Source organism: Amyelois transitella, chromosome 29 (assembly GCF_032362555.1).
Source record: "Amyelois transitella isolate CPQ chromosome 29, ilAmyTran1.1, whole genome shotgun sequence".
Lineage (NCBI taxonomy): Eukaryota > Metazoa > Arthropoda > Insecta > Lepidoptera > Pyralidae > Amyelois > Amyelois transitella.
This window is the reverse complement of record NC_083532.1, coordinates 1,685,546-1,707,053: the sequence shown is the minus strand read 5'-3', so window position 1 is coordinate 1,707,053 and position 21,508 is coordinate 1,685,546. Positions and strand designations below refer to the sequence as shown.

The 21,508-nt window shown below is 34.9% G+C and overlaps 2 protein-coding genes across 2 annotated transcripts; one reads left to right on the top strand and one right to left on the bottom strand.

Moving 5' to 3' along the window:
- The first annotated feature begins 50 nt into the window (after positions 1 to 50).
- Positions 51 to 11,124, top strand: LOC106131130 (carnosine N-methyltransferase). Its single transcript, XM_013330127.2, has 9 exons — positions 51 to 304; positions 1,630 to 1,766; positions 2,331 to 2,488; positions 2,674 to 2,795; positions 3,381 to 3,531; positions 4,320 to 4,472; positions 5,035 to 5,186; positions 5,674 to 5,755; positions 7,524 to 11,124. The coding sequence occupies exons 1-9, from the start codon at positions 216 to 218 to the stop codon at positions 7,629 to 7,631; spliced, it is 1,152 nt and encodes a 383-aa protein (XP_013185581.1). The 5' UTR covers positions 51 to 215; the 3' UTR covers positions 7,632 to 11,124.
- A 379-nt stretch (positions 11,125 to 11,503) lies between these two features.
- LOC106131364 (protein KTI12 homolog) lies at positions 11,504 to 13,103 on the bottom strand. Its single transcript, XM_013330459.2, has 4 exons — positions 12,782 to 13,103; positions 12,284 to 12,446; positions 12,007 to 12,145; positions 11,504 to 11,808 (listed from the first exon to the last, which is right to left on the bottom strand). Exons 1-4 carry the CDS (start codon positions 13,047 to 13,049, stop codon positions 11,527 to 11,529), a joined length of 852 nt encoding a protein of 283 aa, XP_013185913.1. The 5' UTR covers positions 13,050 to 13,103; the 3' UTR covers positions 11,504 to 11,526.
- Positions 13,104 to 21,508: the final 8,405 nt, after the last annotated feature.

Genomic DNA, 21,508 nt, shown 5'->3' with positions numbered 1-21,508 from the left:
TCAAAAACATTTCCTATCACAAATGTCACTGTGACACATTCACAAAGGAAACTGGAAAAGTTACAAAGTGTCAAAAGGCGAATTTTAGCCGACCCGTCCGAAGTGGTCGCCGTTCCTAAAATATTTCTATAAAACTCCTATTTCGGGCAACCTTACATTATTTTCTGTTATTTTTCGTTTATTTCTATAGCGCTTCTTTAAATAAAGTAACAGATATGTCGTCGATGCAGGCAGCCGAAGAAATCGACGAAGCGAAAGAACGGGCTCACTTTCGAGCAGTGGTGACCGCTTTTAAATACTATAAGTAAGTATATTTTGTATTATTTCTTACAAAACCCCCTAAAGATAACCTTCACTTCATAATTACAGTGAAATTTATAGATTTTTTCATGTAAAAATAGATATAAATGCCGCCTAGCAACAGGTCTGTCCAAGTATTATTGACTGATTAATTTAACCTATTTAGATATAACAATAGGCTTTGTTTATGCCCTTTACACGTGCCGTTCTATCGTTCTAATTCTGTACGTCGGAAGGGTGATTTTCCAGTCATATTTGGAACATATTTATGTACTTATACTCTTTTTGGAAGCTGAATATATTTTTCGTCAGTTGCCAGTATGTACTTGACTATGGGTTTGTTTGCTGTTAAGGTGATTATCTAAGATTTGATCCTTATTTCTGTTACATTAAGGTTCATATTAAAAATTGTTTTTCTGTTAAAATTAAGTAAATAAGCAAAATTGGTCTAATTTGAAGGTAGGTAGATGGCTAAATTGAGGCCCTAATAAACAATTTACTTTTGTGTGGGAGCAAAATTGGGATATGTTTTTCTCTGTTTGTTTGATTGTTTTTAAACTTTTTTTGTACATAATGATAATATTTAAGAGATAATAAGAATAAAATTAAAAAACAATACAAAACAGGTATTGGATTTTCAAAACTTAGAAGACAGACTTATCCCAATATTCCAATATGGGATTTTTCCAGTCAACCAAAATAAAAAAAAAATTTAGTTATAAGTAATTATGGAACAAATCTATTAATTAAAAAAATACTTGTAATAGTTATTTTGTTTTTCATCTTACTTTCATCTTATGTAAATTTTTTGAAAATTATTCTTACAATATTATTGTCTATCCCTTAGTCGCCTTTTACGACATCTATGTAGTCTCTGCCTACCCCTCCGGAAAAGAGGCGTGATTTTATGTATGTATGGGAAAGATTTGGAGTGGTCCCATTCTTTAATATAATTATTGTACATAACAAGTTTTTAGTAGTAAATAAAAATACATAATTTTTATTTACTACTAAATATTGCGGCGATCCACATGGCATGAGCAACTAGTAATATAATATTTGCACTAGCACCTAGGTCATAACTGAAAATCAGCGTATTGCTCTATAGCAATAAATTCGTTGAGTTATGACCTTTTTGTATTGCTGCAACTCACACCCTAATTAATTTGTATTCCGTATGTTCATTGTAAATTGTGTGTAGCAAATCAAATAAATGAATTATCTATCTATCTATCTATCTATTTGTACAATGCAAAAGACTTTACGCTATTTTTCAGACAAACTTTAAGTTTTTTTTTTACAATTCTCCATTTTTTCTTACGTTCCTAGACTATGCAGCCTCGACAGGATACACAAATCTGAAAAGATAATATCGACACTGCCTGCCTCGCACCAGCGGAGGCTCGGCAAATACAAGACGTACTTGACCAAATTCAAGAAATGTTTGGACGTTAACAACAGCATAGGTATGTCAGTTATAACATAGCTTCTTATTTTTCCTGGATTATGGATAATGTTGTCACTTCTGGAAAGAAGCCCGGGTGTGCCTTTTAGCTATAATCCCGGGTAAGTCAGGTTTTACACAATTCGACTCTTATTCTAGGCAACCATAGCATATTGAATGATGATTAAAGCTGCACTAGACAAATGTGCTTTATACCTTGGTTGCCTTTTACGACATCCACGGGTGGATAACCGAAATTTTTTAGGAGCTCACTTATTAGTTTTTCTAGCGTGGACACTTTCTCCGCTAGTGGCCTACTAGCATTTTCATGAAGAAAATGCTGGTGGCTCAATCTGTGTGATTTGCCGTCATGTTTTACAAAACTACCCACGTGAAACGTAAAATTCCTTTAATTATCGTTCCCGTGGGAATCGAGGAAAAACTTCTAGTTCTAACACTAAGAAACATAATTTTTAAATTTCAGTTGCCCTACCCTACCCCTTTTCTTTTTGCTTGTACATTGTTTTCAGTCTGTAAGTAACGCAAGTGTTTAATTGATTAAATTATCACAAAATCTTTGTTCCAGTACACATGATAATTAAGGATGTGGACACTATGTTCGAGAATGTGGATCATAGCGTGGATAGCAACGGAGCGAACGGCACCGAGAGCTTCGGATGCAATTATAATAACTGTGAGATAGCCTCGCACAAGCAACATAAGATGCAGCACGATGTTGAGAAGGTGATTTGTTGAAAAATTAGTAATAATCGGGGAAAATTTACTCATAATTAGGGTAAATTGCTTATAATCGGGGTAATTTAACTTAAGTCACTTTTGTCATGGTACTTAGAATTATGGTAAGTTTACATATTTTTAATCAGAAGTAAAATGATTTTTAAATCTAATAATATTGTCTACCCCTCCAGGTACAGTCCGTGCTCAAGAACATCGTGCGCGACTGGAGCGAGTTGGGCGCTCCGGAAAGACTGCAGTGCTACAAGCCTATATTGGATGAGATCGATGAGAGATACCCCGAGGAAGAAGTTAGGTGAGTAGCTAAAATTGATTGGATTTTGTGAGACAGAGCTAACTGTCTTGCAAAGATTGGAAGGCCACGCTGAGCTGCATGATTCATTGATATAAAAGATCATGAAAAAAATATTGTATGTACAAATTACATGCATTGTTAGCTAGGTATTGTGATAATTAACGGAATGTATATAGTAAATTCTAAATAAATAACCTGACGCACTGTCGACAAAGCACCCAAACTAAGTCTAGCCTGAATTAAAACTCAAAATCTTTATTGCATATCATAGAGTACATCAGTTATTATTTACAGTTACTGCTTATAAATAGGTACAACTAGAGGCCGCCCGCGACTTCGTCCGCGTGGAATCATTGCCGTAATATTAAGTGGGATATGAACCCTGTTGGGCATTGTGATTTTAAAATAATATGGTACGGCGGGCGGGTTCATATTAGCTATTAAGATGAAAAATCGAAATAATAAAAAAGACTGAAATGGTGACAGGTTGTAAGCCCATCGCTTAAAAGCAGAATCCCAAGTTTATAAGCCTTAACGTACGTGTAAAAAAATATTTTTGTACAACATCATCTTTTTTTTTTACAGAAACCGCAGTCACATAAAAATATTAGTCCCAGGCGCGGGACTAGGACGGCTCGCGTGGGAGATAGCGGCCAGGGGATTTACATGCCAGGGGAATGAGTTCTCACTGTTCATGCTGTTTGCTAGCAACTTCATACTCAACCGATGTGATGAGGTGAGATTCTTCCCTCTAACACTTTTACATACATATATATGGTCACGTCTATATCCCTTGCGGGGTAGACAGAGCCAACAGTCTCGTATAGACTGAATGGCCACGTTCAGCTATTTGGCTTAATGATAGAATTGAGATTCAAATAGTGACAGGTTGCTTGCCCATCGCCTTAAAAAGAATTTTATATACATATAAGATATGTATAAACTAATGTTATATAGCTACAGAGTTTGTTTATTTGAACGCACTAATCTCAGGAACTACTGGTTTGTATTGAAAAATTATTTTTGCGTTGAAAAGACAATTTATCGAGGAAGGCTTTAGGCTATAAATAACATCACGCCGCAACTATAAACAGTAAAGAAATAATGGAATATGTGTAAAAAAAAAAACGGGGAAAATTATTCATCCTTGAGGGCTTCAATGATACATACATACATACATATGATCACGTCTTTATCCCTTACGGGGTAGACAGAGCCAACTGTCTTGAAAAGACTGATAGGCCACGTTCAGCTGTTTGGCTTAATGATAGAAATGAGATTCAAATAGTCACGGGTTGCTAGCCCATCGCCTAAAAGAAGAATCCCAAGTTTATAAGCCTATCCCTTAGTCGCCTTTTACGACATCCATGGGAACGAGATGGAGTGGTCCTATTCTTTTTTTTTTATTGGTGCCGGGAACCACACGGCACTGCCGGGAACTACACGGCACAATGATGCCCAAAATAATTATTCCACGCGGACGAAGTCGCGGGCACAGCTTGTAACAAATGATCCTCGTTCCAGATAAACCAGTACACGGTCCACCCGTGGGTACACCAGCACGTGAACAACCTGACCTGCTGCCACCAGCTGCTGGAGGCCCGGTTCCCCGACGTCACGCCCTCGGCGGAGAGCCCCGGCCGCCACTTCTCCATGACCGCCGGGGACTTCCTCAAGGTTATATACAGGGTGTCGTTGAATTTTTTGCGAAATAACTTCTATTCGATTCACTATAATGCGTACATGCATAAATACATATGGTCACGTCTATATCCCTTGCGGGGTAGACAGAGCCAAGTTTTGAAAAGACTGATAGGCCACACTCAGCTATTTGGCTTAATGATAGAATTGTGATTCGAATAGTGACAGGTTGCTAGCCCATCGCCTAAAAAAAGAATCCCAAGTTTGTAAGCCTATCCCTTAGTCGCCTTTTACGACATCCATAGGAAAGACATGGAGTGGTCCCGTTCTTTTTTGTACTGGTGCCGGGAACCACACGGCATGGTTTGTTAGTTAGGAAAAAATTATAGAGTATTTGTATTGTCAAATATTTTTTATTTTAAATTCCATAATATAGTATGTACTTTTAAACTGATTTTTTCTCTCATCCTCTCTATTTCTGTCTTCTGTAGTGAATAACGTAACTTTGCGACTGTACTTCCTACGCGTATATATTTATATAATGGTCGAGAAAAATAACAAATTTTTACTTAAAAAATAATTTAATTTTGTACACCAGGTATACACGGAACCGGACGAATGGCATTGTGTGGCGACCTGCTTTTTCATAGACTGCGCACCCAACGTCATAGAGTTTATAGAGAGAATATACAGCATACTACAGCCGGGCGGGTATTGGATCAATTTGGGACCACTTCTGTACCATTACAGGTCAGTTATATATATGTAATGTTTATACACGGATGTAAAAATCGATCTAGCTAGATGTCACGTTCTAGATAATTCGTTTTTCTCAAATTTTCACCAAAACCGTTTTTCCATATTAGATGGTTGCTGTGCTATGTATGATAATTGTGTTTTTTTTTGTATTATGTAATTTCAAACCATTGACAAATTATTGATAATTAAGTCGCTAACGTGAATAATTAGTAAGTGGGTATCTACGTTAAGTTTGAAATAGTTAACGTTGAGCACCGCTCGGACACTCAGGTACTGTACAATTATAGGTGAGTTTTGGAGAGAATATACATGCACTGCGTGGCGACAAAGTTCTATTGCACGCGCGCGTTTAAAAAATCAAGATTAGAATTTACAATTACACGAAGCGGCAGCTGTCAAATACAAAACAAACTAATGGAGGAGGGTCATTTCAAAAGTTCTTCAATTTTACAAACGTTTTTGTCATTACTGTTGACAGTGACACGCCCACTGAGAACAGTATTGAACCGCCGTATGACATTCTACTGGACATCATACGGGACATCGGATTTGATATATTAGTGAGTATATTTACATACATATATATAGTCACGTTAATCCCTTGCGGGATAGACAGAGCCGACAGTGTTGAAAAGACTGATAGGCCACGTTCAGCTATTTGGCTTGATGATAGAATTGATATTCAAATAGTGACAGGTTGCTAGACCATCGCCTAAAAGAAGAATCCCGTGTTTATTTATCTAGGCCATGAATTATACATACATACATACAATTACTTTATATACCCTTGCGGGGTAGAAAGGGGCGATAGTCACAGAAATATATATATATATAAATAAATAAATAAATATATATACAGGACAAATAACACAGATTGAGTTAGCCTCGAAGCAAGTTCGAGACTTGTGTTCCGAGATACTAACTCAACGATACTATATTTTATAATAAATACTTATATTCATAAACATCCAAGACCCAGGCCAATAAGAAAAGTTCTTTTCTCATCACGTCCTGGCCGGGGTTCGAACCCGGGACCTCCGGTGTCACAGACAAGCGTACTACCGCTGCGCCACAGAGGTCATAAAGTGAGAACTAGTAATGGATTCCATTGTTTTTAAACGGTTTTATTTAGCTCACCCCGTTTGTTTTATTTATTCTTGGGTCAAATTTAGTAATTCAAATTTCACCCTCTTCCTGTCAACCAATTAATCTGAAATTTTGTATACACTTTGGATTTTGGTGACAATATAATTATGTTTATTCATTATCATTATAAATTCAAGATGGCCGCCGTTACAAAATGGCGGATAATTTAGGTTTCATTAATCCCATCAATATGGGTATCAAATGAAAGGGCTCAACAAGCAGAATACAATATACTATAAAAAATTGAAATCCAAGATGGCGGCCTCTACAAAATGGCGGATAACTTAGGTTTTATCAATCCCATCAACATGGGTATCAAATGAAAGGTCTCAACAAGTAGAATACAATTTACTATTCAAAATTAAAATCTAAGCAGTGGGATAAAATGTAGCCTATGTTACTCCTGAAGGTTAAGTCTATCCCTGTGCCAAATTTCATTCAAATCGGTCCAGTAGTTTTTGAGTTTATTCGTTACAAAAACAAAAAACTAAAAAATAAAAATAGGTAAAAAAACTTTTTAAGTTAAACGGTTTTATGTTAAACATACATTGCAATGTTTAATATAAATGTACTAAAAACCAAAAAATAATAAAATAGATACAGTCGTGGGAATAATAAACATATGCATAGACTAGACTAAAATAAAACCGTGGGGCACGTCAATTGTCTACAATCGTTGATTAAAATGTTTGTTTTGTAATGTTACACTATAATTAGGCAGTTGTTCAACCGACAACGATGGACGTGTGATAAGTAGGGCTAGAATGTGGAAACAAGTTAGCAAGCTCGATTAAGCGAGTTTTAGGGTTTCATGTTGAGCGAGTAGTACTTTTATCATAAGTTTTGTCGATTAAAGACAAACTACGAGGAGTGAAACGATTCCTCGCTAGCCAGCAAAATAGTAAGTACCTAATTTGCGCACCGTCTGCGGGCCAACTGCCTAACGACGAATTAAACGATTCTTCTATCGCACATTAAGTCTATAATTTGTAGACAATTGACGTGCCCCACGGTTTTATTTTAGTCTAGTCTATGCATATGTTTATTATTCCCACGACTGTATCTATTTTATTATTTTTTGGTTTTTAGTACATTTATATTAAACATTGCAATGTATGTTTAACATAAAACCGTTTAACTTAAAAAGTTTTTTTACCTATTTTTTTATTTTTATTTCTGCAGAAAGAGAAGACTGGTGTCAAAACGAAATACGCTCAGAATCCGAACTCTATGATGCAACACGAGTACGACTCTGTTTTCTTCGTTTGCAGGAAACCTTATTGTGTTTAGATTGAAACTATTTATGTATGTAACCCAATGACATATAATGGTATAGATACCGCAAGAATTTTGTCGAAAAGGGCGTATAATGGTACAACTAAATATATTATTCGCGTTCATATAAAATACTAGCTGTGCCCGCGACTTCGTCCGCGTGGAATAGTTATTTTGGGCATCATTGAGCCCTCAAGGATGAATAATTTCCTCGTTTTTAACACATTTTACATTATTTCTTTGCTCCTTATAGTTGCAGCGTGATGTTATAAAAATATTTTTTCATTTCAAACCAGTAGTTCCTGAGATAAGCGCGTTCAAACAAACAAACTCTTCAGCTTTATAATATTAGTATAGATTTTTATTTGTAGCCCATTGACATTATAAAAGTGTAGGTAAAGCAAGACTGGTCGAAATGGTGAATAATAGGAAGCGAGGATTTTAATTCGCGCTTTGTTCGCAGGAAACCTTGTCGTGTTTATATTGAACTATTTATGAATAGCTACTGGCATGCAAAGGTACGCATGCCTTTGGTTGAAATAATTTAAAAAAAAAGAATATTTACACATCTATGGAAAAATATTTTTGAGCGCGTTTTGTTTGCAAACAACCTTATTGTGTTAACAAATTGTGTGCATAATCAACCGATATGTAAAAGGTGTAGATAAACCAAGACTTTGGTCGAAAAGGGTGAATAAAGGTTCACTTAAAAATTTTGTTTGCGTTTTCATAATATAATATTTGTATGAAACCCATTGACATAAAAAGAAATAGATAACGCAACGCAAGTCAACATTGGACAATAAGGTGAATATAATTGAAAGACATTTATTTTTATTTGCGATATGTCTACAGAAAAACTTATTGTGTTTAGATTTAATTACTTATTTATGTAACCCACTGACATATAAAGGTATAGATAACGCAAGACGTTGGTCCAAAGGATGAATAATGATTGAAGATACATACATATGGTCACGTCTATATCCCTTGCGGGGTAGACAGAGCCAACAGTCTTGAAAAGACTGAATGGCCACGTTCAGCTATTTGGCTTAATGATAGAATTGAGATTCAAATAGTGACAGGTTGCTAGCCCATCGCCTAAAAGAGGAATCCCAAGTTTATAAGCCTATCCCTTAGTCGCCTTTTACGACATCCATGGGAAAGAGATGGAGTGGTCCTAAATATTCCCTGTTTAAAGTACATGTGCGTGTAGCCCACTGACATATTAAGGTAACGCAAGTCAACTTTTGTCGGAATGGTTTTTACAGAAGGTTCTTTCTATGCGTTTTTATGAGATTGACGTAAATACACTTTTTTTTGCTTTAGATGACTCTTTGAAAATTGTGTTATATGATTATATAACACAATTTTCAAAGAGTCATCTAAAATGGCTTATGAATAGAAACGCGTGCGCAATTTGTCTATTTTATAGTCTTCATTGGTTATAGAGCCTTTGAGACGAAGTGGTGTTCTACTTTATTACAAGGCCTAAAGGCTTTGTTTGACTGTATGTAGGAGCTCTCAGATATAAAAGTACACGTTTATAAATGTAATATTTGATATAATCCGCCCCATAGATATGTGCAGTGCCGGCCCTACCTGTGATGTTAGCAGGGCGACAGTTGCTTTTGACGCCCTTTTTTCGTTCACAATTTTTAACGTAATTTTGGTTAGAATAATAGTGAAATGTAAGTAATAAATCGAAATGTGTCGATTATTATTATTTACATAAAAAATGTGAGTTTGTATGTGATTTAATCTGCGCCATCTAGTGGTAACGCGATGGCATTAATACAATTCCATACAAATTCGCGTTTACTCGCACCGACCTCCTATTTAGGCATATAATATTTAGACGAATTTGGTAATTAATGCTTTTTAACCCACTTCAAAAAGATTCATCATTCCTTTGTGATTTCTCAATCTATTGTTAATGTTAGAATGTTTTAAATTTATAATTTATAAACGTACAAAAATGTGATTTTTGTAAATTAAAAAATGTAAATACATACATACATTTGAAAATACTTAAATTTATTCACATAAATAATTAAAAAGGCCTAGACGAACGTATCTTGATCAGATTGGGGACGTCCTGGGGCAAGATCAGGTCAAGAGTATCCTAAACCGACGAGCTTGCATGAAGAGTTATGAAAATGGATAAAAGGAAAGACGTATGCAAGAATAGGTATGATGACAAGTAATGTGTTATGTGCTTCGTTATATCTCAGGCAGTTTTTTGAAGATTGATGCGAATATTTCACTAAACAAAAATTTGTCATCATGCCTATTGTCTGAAAAAAAAAAGTAAGGGAAAAAGGAACATTTATTATGTTTATGGTCCGGCCCTATCGTATCTTACCTGCTTTTTTCATCTTTGTTAGTATTAGTATACTGTTATGTTCAGTAAATGTGTAATAATGACTGTATGTAAACTACTTTTTGAAAGAGATGACTATTTAAAAAAAATATCCTAAAAAAATTAGGAATAAAAATGTAATTTATTTTACATTTTGTTTTTTTTTTCACTTTCAAAGTATGAAAATTACCAGAGTATTCAAATTCATTGTCATTTTCCTTACAAAATGGCAGCTTTATAGTAAAACTAATGTTCGCCCGCGGTTCCTCCCGCGTTAAACAAAATATTATTTCCGTTCCACGGCAATTTCGGGAAATCTTTACATGCTAAATTTTACATTTCGTGGTCCAGCGGTTTGAATTGTCTTAACTCCGAAACATAAGATTTTCATATGAAGATTAGCAATTTAATATTATTTTGAATGAGTTTGAATATTCTTGTAAAAATGTATGTATAAAGTATTAAATAAAAATTATGTCGCCTTGCGCCTATAAACAGTAATAAATATTGTGCTTTAGTTTCTGTCAAAGTAGCAGTATTGGATGAGGTATTAAATTAGTGTAAAAAATATATTTGGAAAGATAGAATGTTAGAAAGTTGACTGTTTTCATGTATTAGAGGAGAGTATTTTTTAATTATTAGATAGGTTTGGAATAAATGTCACTATCGTTTCTTTGTGCAACTCTGTCCTTTATAATGTTACTGTAATTTTAACCCTCTGACAAAAAGACGACGGTGTGTTATATATAGTTAAGTTTTACCTGTCCGTGGCATCATAGTTTATGAATAGATGAACTGTTTCTTGTTTGAAGGATATCGATCCAAGATGGCCGCCGTCACAAAATGTCGGATGACATAGTTTTGGTAACGACTCCCTCAATATGGGTATCAAATAAAAGGGTTTGAGTACATAGTACAATACTTAATACTATGACAAAATTGTGTCAAGGGATTTTATAGTTTATAATAGTTATTACACATATGAATATTTATTTCGTCCAAAGGTCCACAAGAAGACTTAAAAATAGTTACTGTAAGGTCTAAAAAGCGCAAGGCGATATTGTACATCGCTGAAGACTTTTAGCTGTTATGTTGTTTAGAGTATACGTAAGTACATGAGATTATATTATAAATTTGTTTATTGGATTTTATTCGTTTTTTATTTAATAATTCTGTGCTTCTCCTGGGGTTTACGAGTACAATAAATGTGAATGAATATGTAAAAATGATAACTCTTGTCTTTGAGGTTCTCGAAGATGCTGACAGTTATACTGACACAAATGATGACTAAATATTTTTGGAGATTAAAAAAAAACGGAATAAATATTGCCTAGAAACCAAGGCTTTTATGCTGTTTAATTTTTCACTTCTAGTTGTGTCATTAGGAATTTTTTTTTATAAATTATTCCTGTACACACAATCTCATACTTGTAATAAATAACATTTTATTTTGGCACCTACATTTAGACATGGTCTATATTTCCCTTAATCATTTCCATCTACACACACTCCTTTCTCAAACACGGTTGACTAAAAAAAACAATTAAATCATTCCGCAAGCGTATTATTAAGATATCTTACAAAACACTTAGCTAAATTATCCCTATTTTCTCCTGCATAATTCTGCTTCGCATACGTTAGGTACTGCCTCCGTAGCCGTGCTATGCTCTGTGGAGTGGCCAGGTGTAAGCCGCCGGCGTCCAGGGAGCACCCCCACGAGGGGAATCTGACGTCGGATTGGTTGAGCCTCTTCGCCTCTAGTATCTGTTGAGTGATTTCTTGAGTCACTTTGTCTAGTTCGTACAGGAAGTTTGTTGAGCTTAGCGGTGGCTGTAAAATACATAATAAAATGACAAAGTATAAAAAAAACACATTCCGCTTCTGTCCCTTTAAAATTATACAAGTATTTTTTGATTTTGATATAGAATACAAAACTGAGTTTATCCATTTTCCAGGGAAAACATCATTCATTGTTCCATTTAACAGGTTAAAACTTCTGAACTAACCTCTATAAGGTATACAACTTACATTTTGAGTGCTCATATTAGGCGGAGGTGGCTTCTTTTCAAACAACACTTTGTATACGGAGTCCAAATCGAGGGTGTCTGCGGGTTGTACCGTGAACAATGGACTATCCCATCTGTTGTTCGAGTTTGGCTCTTCAAACCTAAAACAAGTTTATTTAAGGAATCTTGATATGTCTGATTGAAAAATATCTATGTAACAGAAAATAACTTCTATAGCCCTGAAGGGGTAGATAGAGTTAATAGACTTAAAAGATGTCTGTAATCGTAATGTTAATTACCGTAATCTACTCAAAGCATTAAACACTTCTTCTGTGTATGGTTCTTCAGATTCGGGTCTTTTCTGATTGTCCGCCCAGGCCTCTTCGTGGTTTCTTATTGTGTAGACTGTACATTGTGTTGACTTTGACGCTTTCGATGCACAATACAGTTCATAGCGATAGCCTAAAAATGTTTATACTCATTTATTAAAAAAGTTAAAAGAATAAAGGAGCAGGTTGACTTAGCCAATGTACAAGGATAGTTTGAATAGGAATTTTGGCTCTTTCCTACTAAGCCTTAGACAAATATGGAGAGATTCTGCAGGTCGGCAAGTGGACAAGAGTACACTTGCCTAATAAGCTTGCATAAGAAAATGATGAATGAGAATGAAGCAAAATAAATATGCAGAGATCGTGGCAAGTGGAAAGATGTAGCCGCTGCCTACCGTTCAAGGAAAGGGTCGTGATGGTTGTTTAGTGAGAGGTGCGATTGATTGCTTTGTCAGTTTTGTGGCTTACCCTTGATATAATTACTTCCATCCAAAATAACAACATTATCCTTTCCTATAATCCGTATAACTTCCGATTTGAGGTAGCTCCTCACCCTTTTCTCTTTTTGGGAATCCAAATAGGTCTCATTTTTGGTATAACCTAACTTTTTTATGCTTTCATCTTCCGACACAATTGCGACACTTTTTGAATGTTGTTTCTCAAAATACTCTTTTAGTTCTTTAGCTCTAGTTGTTTTCCCACTTACTGGTGTTCCACAAATTATAATTAAGGGCATTTTCAAGTAATTTTAGTGATAAATAAACAGACAGCTGTTTTTTATTGTAGGTCGCAAACGTCAATCAAAGTCAAATTGAAATTTAATCACTATTTATATAGCATATTTTCCCGTGATGACATTCTTTTTTTTTCTTAATTTGTTACAGTTACGTGAACCGGATATAAAAACATAAGTCTTACTTAAACAATGGTTATATCCTTGATCAGAGATCCTGGATTGGGTGAGTCAGATTTTTAGACGAAGCGACTTCCATCTAAATCTGACCTCTGCAACCTCTATGGGTACATAAACCCACATAGGCTCATGGTTGCCTGAGTATGCAGGTTTCCTCAAAATGTTTTCTCTTACGTATTACTAATTTAACTTATGTACCTAATTCACAGAAGGTATTTTTCGGACTCTTCATGACCTTAATAAAGACAAGCATATCCGTGATCGTGAGTAGTTTTTAAATTCGTTCGTCGTACTCGTCGTTCGCTAAGCGTGCAGAACAGACGTGTAGCAAAATTATTTAAAATGATTTAATCAAGTCGTTAATTGTTTTGAACTTTATTGCATTAAGTTAAGACAGTGTTAACATTGACGGACATCAGTTACTTGTGGCTATTTTTAATTGAGCGTGCTCCCCGCACTCCGCTGTGTGAAGTTGGAAGTTACTCACCAACATGAACATACATCGATCGCCTACTAGAAGTGGCATGAACGTTGAGCGCAGTGGATCGCAACCAAACTTATCTACTGCAGGTATGTCTAGTCCATCTGTGTCCGAAGCATCAACTATCACATTTCGAAATAAGCGGAAACATTTGGTGGAGGATGATGACGTCCGATCGCAGCTTACAAGTATGCAAACACAAATGACAGCAATTATGGATTTATTGCAAACATCTATCAGTGCGCAAAACGAAAGTAATGCAAAAATCAAAGAAGACATTGCAACAATCAAAGACCAGATGATCGATATCACGAAAGGCTTAAACTTAAATGAACAAAAGTTAGCAAAGTTGGACAAGGAACAGACAGGGATTAAGGAAGAAATAAAAAGCGTTGTAAATTCCATTCAAAGCACAGATACAAAACTTGCCTTGTTGGAGTCTGATGTACATTCATTGAAAATATCAAATAGCTCACTCCACAAAGTCCCGCAATGTGAAAAACTTCTAGCTGAATTTCATGATCAAAATTCTAGGAAAAAGAACATAATTATAGCAGGTATCCCAGAGCCAAAATCTAGTGATAGCAAAGAACGTCGAGATATCGATAAGGCAGAAGTAAACAGCGTTATTGAAAATATTATAGAGGACCGCTGTGATTCTATTAGAGTTATGCGTGTTGGTAGGTACAACCCAGACAAAACCCGTCCAATTAAGGTTTGCTTTGAAAATGAAGAAACGGCCAGACGGATACTCCGTTATAGAAGCAAAATTAATAACACCGAATACAAAATTTTCCCTGACCATACACCTTACCAGCAATCCAGATTTAAAGATTTGAAACATGAACTTGCTCTTCGAACCACAAATGGAGAAAATAATCTAACCATCAAATATATAAAGGGCATGCCTCAAATTACTCAAATCTCTTCAAAAAACTTTGACAAGGACAGAACTCCCAATCAGAGATAACATACCATACTCTTACTACCTACGACAAACTCAATTACAATAATAAACCAAATTTTTAATGGTATAAGATACAAAGTTTTACATCATTGAAAAATTAATAATATACCAATTAATAAATCAGATAGCGAAAAATTTTTTAGGATTAGCTTTGGATAATCGACTCTCATGGAAATATCATATTAAAAATATTAAATCAAAATTATCATCCTTAACAGGTGCCCTTCGCGGGATAGTTAAATGTTTGCCACTTAATGTACGATACAACATATACAATTCTATGGTGAAGCCACACATTGATTATTTGATTGAACTCTGGGGATCCGCGGCCAAAACTAACCTCCAAGGCATTCAAAGATCTTAAAATGGTTAAAACACTATTTCATTGCGATTACCTAACGCTGACAATAAAAATATACAAAGAAACCAAAATAATGGACATAAACAAAACATATAATAAATATTACTCATGCATCCTAATGAAGAAAATCTTATGGAAAGAGATATTGAGTAGTATTACTTATAAAACTAATTACGAACATCCCTATCTAAGACGACTAAGAAATTCCAATAAGTTAATTTTGCGTCTTCCACGAACAAAATATGGTAAAAATAATGTAACATATGACAGTGTCCAGCTATATATCAAATTACAGAATAGTATAAAAAATTTCAAAAGTACAAAAACATTTAAAAGACTTCTTAAAACTTACATACTTAATACTAACTAAATTCGCCACAATAATTGGTTACTTCATTTTTCAGATACCTTATTACTATAATATTTTATATACTATAAAACAAAACGTGTATATATATATATATTTAAATTTAAATACACATATATTTATTATTATACACCAAATTTAAAAAATTTTACTCATATCGTAACAACTTTATAACACAGCACGCTAGTCACATCTAGTCGTGCTTATCTTTGTATTATTGCGATCATAAAACATCGCTGCTTAGTACCAGTGTTTGGTGAGCAGTCCGGTTGTAATGATTACCTTACTACCATACATGTTTTTTTTTTATTAATTATAAACTAAACTGTTTGTCAATTTACCTTTAAATGTACTTATACTGCATCTTGCACGCAACGACATACCTACATTTGTATATTCTAAGCCTAGATTCTAAGTTCTCATGTAAGTGAATATTTTTCTTATGAGAATAAAGATTTCTTTAACCCGACGTCATGGCGAAAGGGCAGAGGTCAAAAGTACCGGTAACCACCGCGTTTGCATGAAGATAGTTTTGAATGTGGATGAACCGAAGAATGATGAAGGGATCGTGGCAAGTAGAAAGATGTAGTTTTTGCCTACTACTCCGGAAAAGAGACGTGATTTTATGTCTGTAAGTAAATTCCTTATGTGGTCTAGGGTTGCATTAAGTGCGGATTTCTCGAAATTCCCTCGGGAACGGAATTAAGCGGGAGTTTTGTTATACGCGTGCGAAGCCGCGTGCGCACTGTTTGTATGGAATACTAGCTGTGCCCGCGACTTCGTCCACGTGGAATAGTTATTTTGGGCATCATATTTATTTTTGCAAACATCCTCCTCGGCTTTATCAATTATAGCTGCTAATTGTTATGCGACTTGGCGATGACTTGGCCCACATCATTACCCGTGACGGAACGGAGACCGTTTATAGTGAGATGAGAGGCCTTTGCCCAGTAGTGGGATCTTACAGGCTGTACGTGTATTAGAAAGAACGCTGGTTCGTCGTATTAAATGTTTTGCTGCAAATTGCTTATAACGACTATATCTCAAAACCTATTCGTCTGATTTATATACTGTAAATGGCAATTTTAGTCTACACGAAAAGCCGAAAGTAATAAACATATTTATTTGGATAAGGATTAATACTGAATTAAAGAAAATTGGTTTCAAAATAACTTATGTTTATAATGAAAATATAATCTTAAAAAATGAACATAAAAGTGGTTATTGTAAGTAAACCTTAAGAGATAGATATATGCTCTCGCGGACTTTTTTGTGGCAAAAAATGAGCACTTCACATCTTTAGTACATTGTTTTACTATAGGTATCTTTGTTGGTTTGCGCAGCGTTCGCGTGGAAAACTCGCAGATGGCCGACTCATTCAACTTTCACCTGCATTGTTGACGTTTCCCGTAGGAAATCCGGGATAAAATATAGCCTATAGCCTTCCTCGATAAATAGACTATCTAACAGTGAAAGAATTTTTCAAATCGGTTCAGTAGTTCCTGAGATTAGCGCGTTTAAACAAACAAACAAACAAAACAAACTCTTTAGCTTTATAATATTAGTATAGATTGGCGTGAAAAGAGAGCTCGGTGTGGTAGACCTTCTAATGCCAAATTGTAGGTTAAAGAGTGATCAATTGATAAGGTTTTAAGCAGTTTTATTATTTAGTTTTAAGTTTAAATTTTGGAATCCTACAATTAAGTAGGTATCAGTATTTTTAATTCCATCACATATAATGTTTTTCTACACGTGCATTAGTAAAAAGCATTCATTGACATGCTCACGTCTAATATTTATCCTTTAGGTATAGACTACTGGTGGTCTTGAAAGACTGTTAGGCTACGTTCAGCTTATGGCTTGATGATAGAATTGAGATTCAAATAGCGACAGGTTGCTAGCCCATCGCTTAAAAGAAGAATCTCAAGTTTATTAACCTATCCCATAGCCTTTTACGACATCCTGGGGAAAGAGATGAAGTGGTCCAATTTGATTAGGCTAACAAATAGCTACGCATGAATAAGCTTGTCACATAAAAGTATTTGTACTCATGGCCAAAGCTTTGTAAGCACACCAAACTAATGGCCTTTGTCAACAAGCTGAGATTAAAATCGTAACAATGGCTAACTTACCACTAATTTGTATAACAAATGTTTTGTATGGCTGCCGCTATAAAGGACCTTACATTCATTGTAATTATGACCAATTTCGTTTTTGTGCTTACTATCATAATCATTATAGATACATAATACCTATATTATAAAGTATGTTCTCTGTCTGTATGTATGCACTAATCTCGGAAAGTCGTTGGAAAGACAATTTTTCTGACGAAGGTTTATATGAATAAATTCTACCAGTGCTAAGGCGGGGCGGGTCGCTAGTCAAAGTTTAAAAAATAACACTAACTGATTGACTGACTGACATTCTTTGTGTGATCTAGGAGTGCACTAAGAGAAAATATCACGGACTTCTCGCGAGAAGAGAAATTATACGACTATTATAAATGCGAATCCTGCAAATTAACTTAGGTTCTATCTGTATGTGTCTTACACTTTCAAATTAAAAGTACCTAGTGAACGAACTTCGATGTATATAATGTAATCATGTCTATATCCCTTGCGGAGAAGACAGAGCCAACAGTCTCGAAAAGACTAAAGGCCACGTTCAGCTGCTATATTTTGATGGAATTAAAATTACCTTTAAATTTACGTACATACAAAAATTAACACGCGAGTGAAAACGCGGGTGCTTTTTTTAACAAAACACCTACATGTGTAATATAGCCTTAATATATTACACAAAGAATGATCTATCAATTCATATGTCATTTTCTCTTTGCGAGTGAGCGGGCGAATGAGACGCATGATTGGCGAGGTCGGCGCCACCGCCATTGCTGATTTTTAAAATTCGAACGCGATTTCGTAACTTTTTAATTGCAATTTACACCTACGCTGATTAATTTATTGACAACCGGCCAACTAATTGGGGAATGTATGAATATTCATTAGTAACGGCGATTTGACTAGATAGGATAGTAAGTGTATAGAACAAAATTTATTAAGAAAAAACTATTAAGCACAGGATCAGGTTCATCAGTTATGTATCGAGTGCGCTGTGTCTTGAAGGCTTTGCTTCTTCATTATCCGGTAACAGCGAAGGGCTGAAAAGGGACCCGGGACGATATGTAGGGATTTTCATATTTTAATAGTTTTAAATAATATAATTTTTAATAAATAATATTATATGTTAGTAACAAACGAACAACCGTATGTATAAAAACTCATACGCGGAACTCCGTCCCGCCATAAATTCGGCGGACAAGTAAATTTTAAAAATGTCTGTTTGACAAGAGTCAAGTTTATTGTTTTTTGCCCGTTTGTTCGAAATGAAATGAAATGAAATATTCTTTATTTACTTGAAACATGGAATAAATGGGTGTTAGAAATATATGTGATCTTACATGTTTCTATTCACCTTATACAATCCAATCTAATATCCATTCCCCTTTTCTCTTACTCTGACTGCGTTTCACCTTCAATTAAGTAAGCTTTAAATCTATCGCTACAGATACACCCCGGGTGACAGCAAATAATTCCCTGATTGACGGGGTCTACATACATACATAAAATCACGCCTCTTTCCCGGAGGGGTAGGCAGAGACTACCTCTTTCCACTTGCCACGATCTCTGCATATTTCCTTCGCTTCATCCACATTCATAACTCTCTTCATGCAGGCTCGGCGGTTTCGGGTACTTTTGACGGGGTCTATTTTGTTACAAATACAAATACTTTATTTGCTATAAATGCGGTACAATTATAGGTGTTACAAAGCATATATATTACGCGCATTTAACCAGTCATGGCATGCAAAAATACAGAAAATTTAATTAAACGAAAATTTAAATTGAAATGAAAATTAAAATAATGTCATATTAAATGTTCTTGTCAAAATTAATTTTTATCGAAATATTTATTCGTCAACAGTATAAAACGATTTTTCAATAAGCCACAATGTTGTTAGGCAATGTCCCGCGAAAGCGGAGTGTCGGGCGCAAGTCTCTCCTGTTTGCTTTGAGACGGGAGTGTATGTGACGCGGCGTTTCGCGAGGCTGTTTTAAATCTCAATTCTATCATTAATCAGTGCCGTGTGGTTCCGGGCACCAATACAAAAAAGAATTGGCCACTCCATATTTATTTCCCATGGATGTCGTAAAAGGCGACTAAGGGATAAGCTTACAAACTTAGAATTATTTTTTTTAGGCGATAAGCTAGCAACCTCTCACTATTTGAATACTCAATTCTATCATTAAGCCAAGTCTTTTCAAGGCTGTTAGCTCTGTCTAGCCCATAAGGGATATAGACGTGACCATAATATATTTGTATGTAGGTACCCATGTTCTATCATTAAACCATGTAGACTGTTGGCTCTGTCTACGCAAGGGCTATAGACGTGATTATATGTATGTTATGTTAAAAATCGAACTACTTATTTAAAAAATGAGGACTCCATTTTTTATTATATCTAAGTAGGTACATGTGGTTTTATGATTGTTTTTTTTGTATGGTGGTCGTCGAATTTATACTTTTTACTCTAAGTTTTGCTTAACTTCAAAATACCTAGTACTTTTATTAAGTATTAAACTTTGTTCCTGAAACCTTGACATAGGAATGCAGACATTATTATATTGGCATGATCTTCAAACCGGATATGATGTAAGGTCAAACAATGTACTTTTATATTATGAGGTCAGGAATTAAGATGGTAGCTATGTGCGTCTGTTACGAATTAACTTTATAGGTTTCACAAAGTCAAAGTCAACCAACATACATACATACATATAATCACGTCTATATCCCTTGCGGGGTAGACGGAGCCGACAGTCTTAAAAAGACTAATAGGCCACGTTCGGCTGCTTGGCTTAATGATAGAATTTATTAGCCTATCCCTTAGTCGCCTTTTACGACACCCACGGGAAAGAGATGGAGTAAGTAGTCCTATTCATTTTCCTATTGGTGCGGGGAACCACACGGCAAGGTGAAAAAAAAGTCAACCAAGGAAGGGTAAATAAACTTCAGATTCTTCTTGTAGGCCTAACCTAGCAACTTTTCACTATTTGAATCTCAATTCCATCATTAAGCCTATATTGCTACCTACTATGAATATTTCACAAAATATTTGCATTACCAAACCTTATTAAAAAGCAAGGCGATGTTTTGCGACCATAAATAAAATCCTTATGAAGAGTTAATTTAATTGTACAAATCTTATAAGAGCACAATTTAGTAATTCAGTCAATACTTCTAACAGACAGTCATCATGAAAATATTTAAGTTCTGTATTTGCCATTTCGTCAAATCATAAAAGTAATTAAATTACTTATTAGCAAAAGTAATTCATTTCAAATCTTATATTTAATTTTAATTTTATTGTCGTGACTAAATAAATCTCTAACGAATTTTCCAAATATATTTGGCCCAAATTTTAGCACACATTTTTAAATTTGGAACAAACCCTGTTTAGGAACTCTTTGATTTTATCGAAGCAAGGTCCACGCCACGATCGACCTTCTGAAATGTTACCGATATTGGATGATGTTATCCACTAAATAACCACCAAAATAGTATTTATTAAAAACTTTATCAAACACGATTTATTAAGCGCAAAGAGCGGCAAGCATAGCTTTACGTTAAACACATTATTTGTAAAGTAATGATATTTATAGGGGAAGTAGACAGAATTGTAGAAAACTTATTACGATTCTAAATTTATCTTAACTGAAACGGTCTTTACACTAATTTAAGAACCAGGTTTCTTTATTTTTGGCTCCTATAGAATTTCATTCAATCCCAATTCTACCGTGTTTACTATACTATATTACCCAAATTTCAAGTACTTAACATGATTTTTTTCATGTATTTGTTTAAGCTAAATTAAAAGTATGATTATCCCTACATCGTGAATATACTATTTATATTTATAATATTTATTAAATTCTTTGTCCCTATGCTGCATAATACCATCCAGTATCAATAACAACAAGCCCACTCTAAACAAATGGATTAAAAGTTTAGCTTGTTAATCTGTATCTGCAGCGCGGCGAAACCG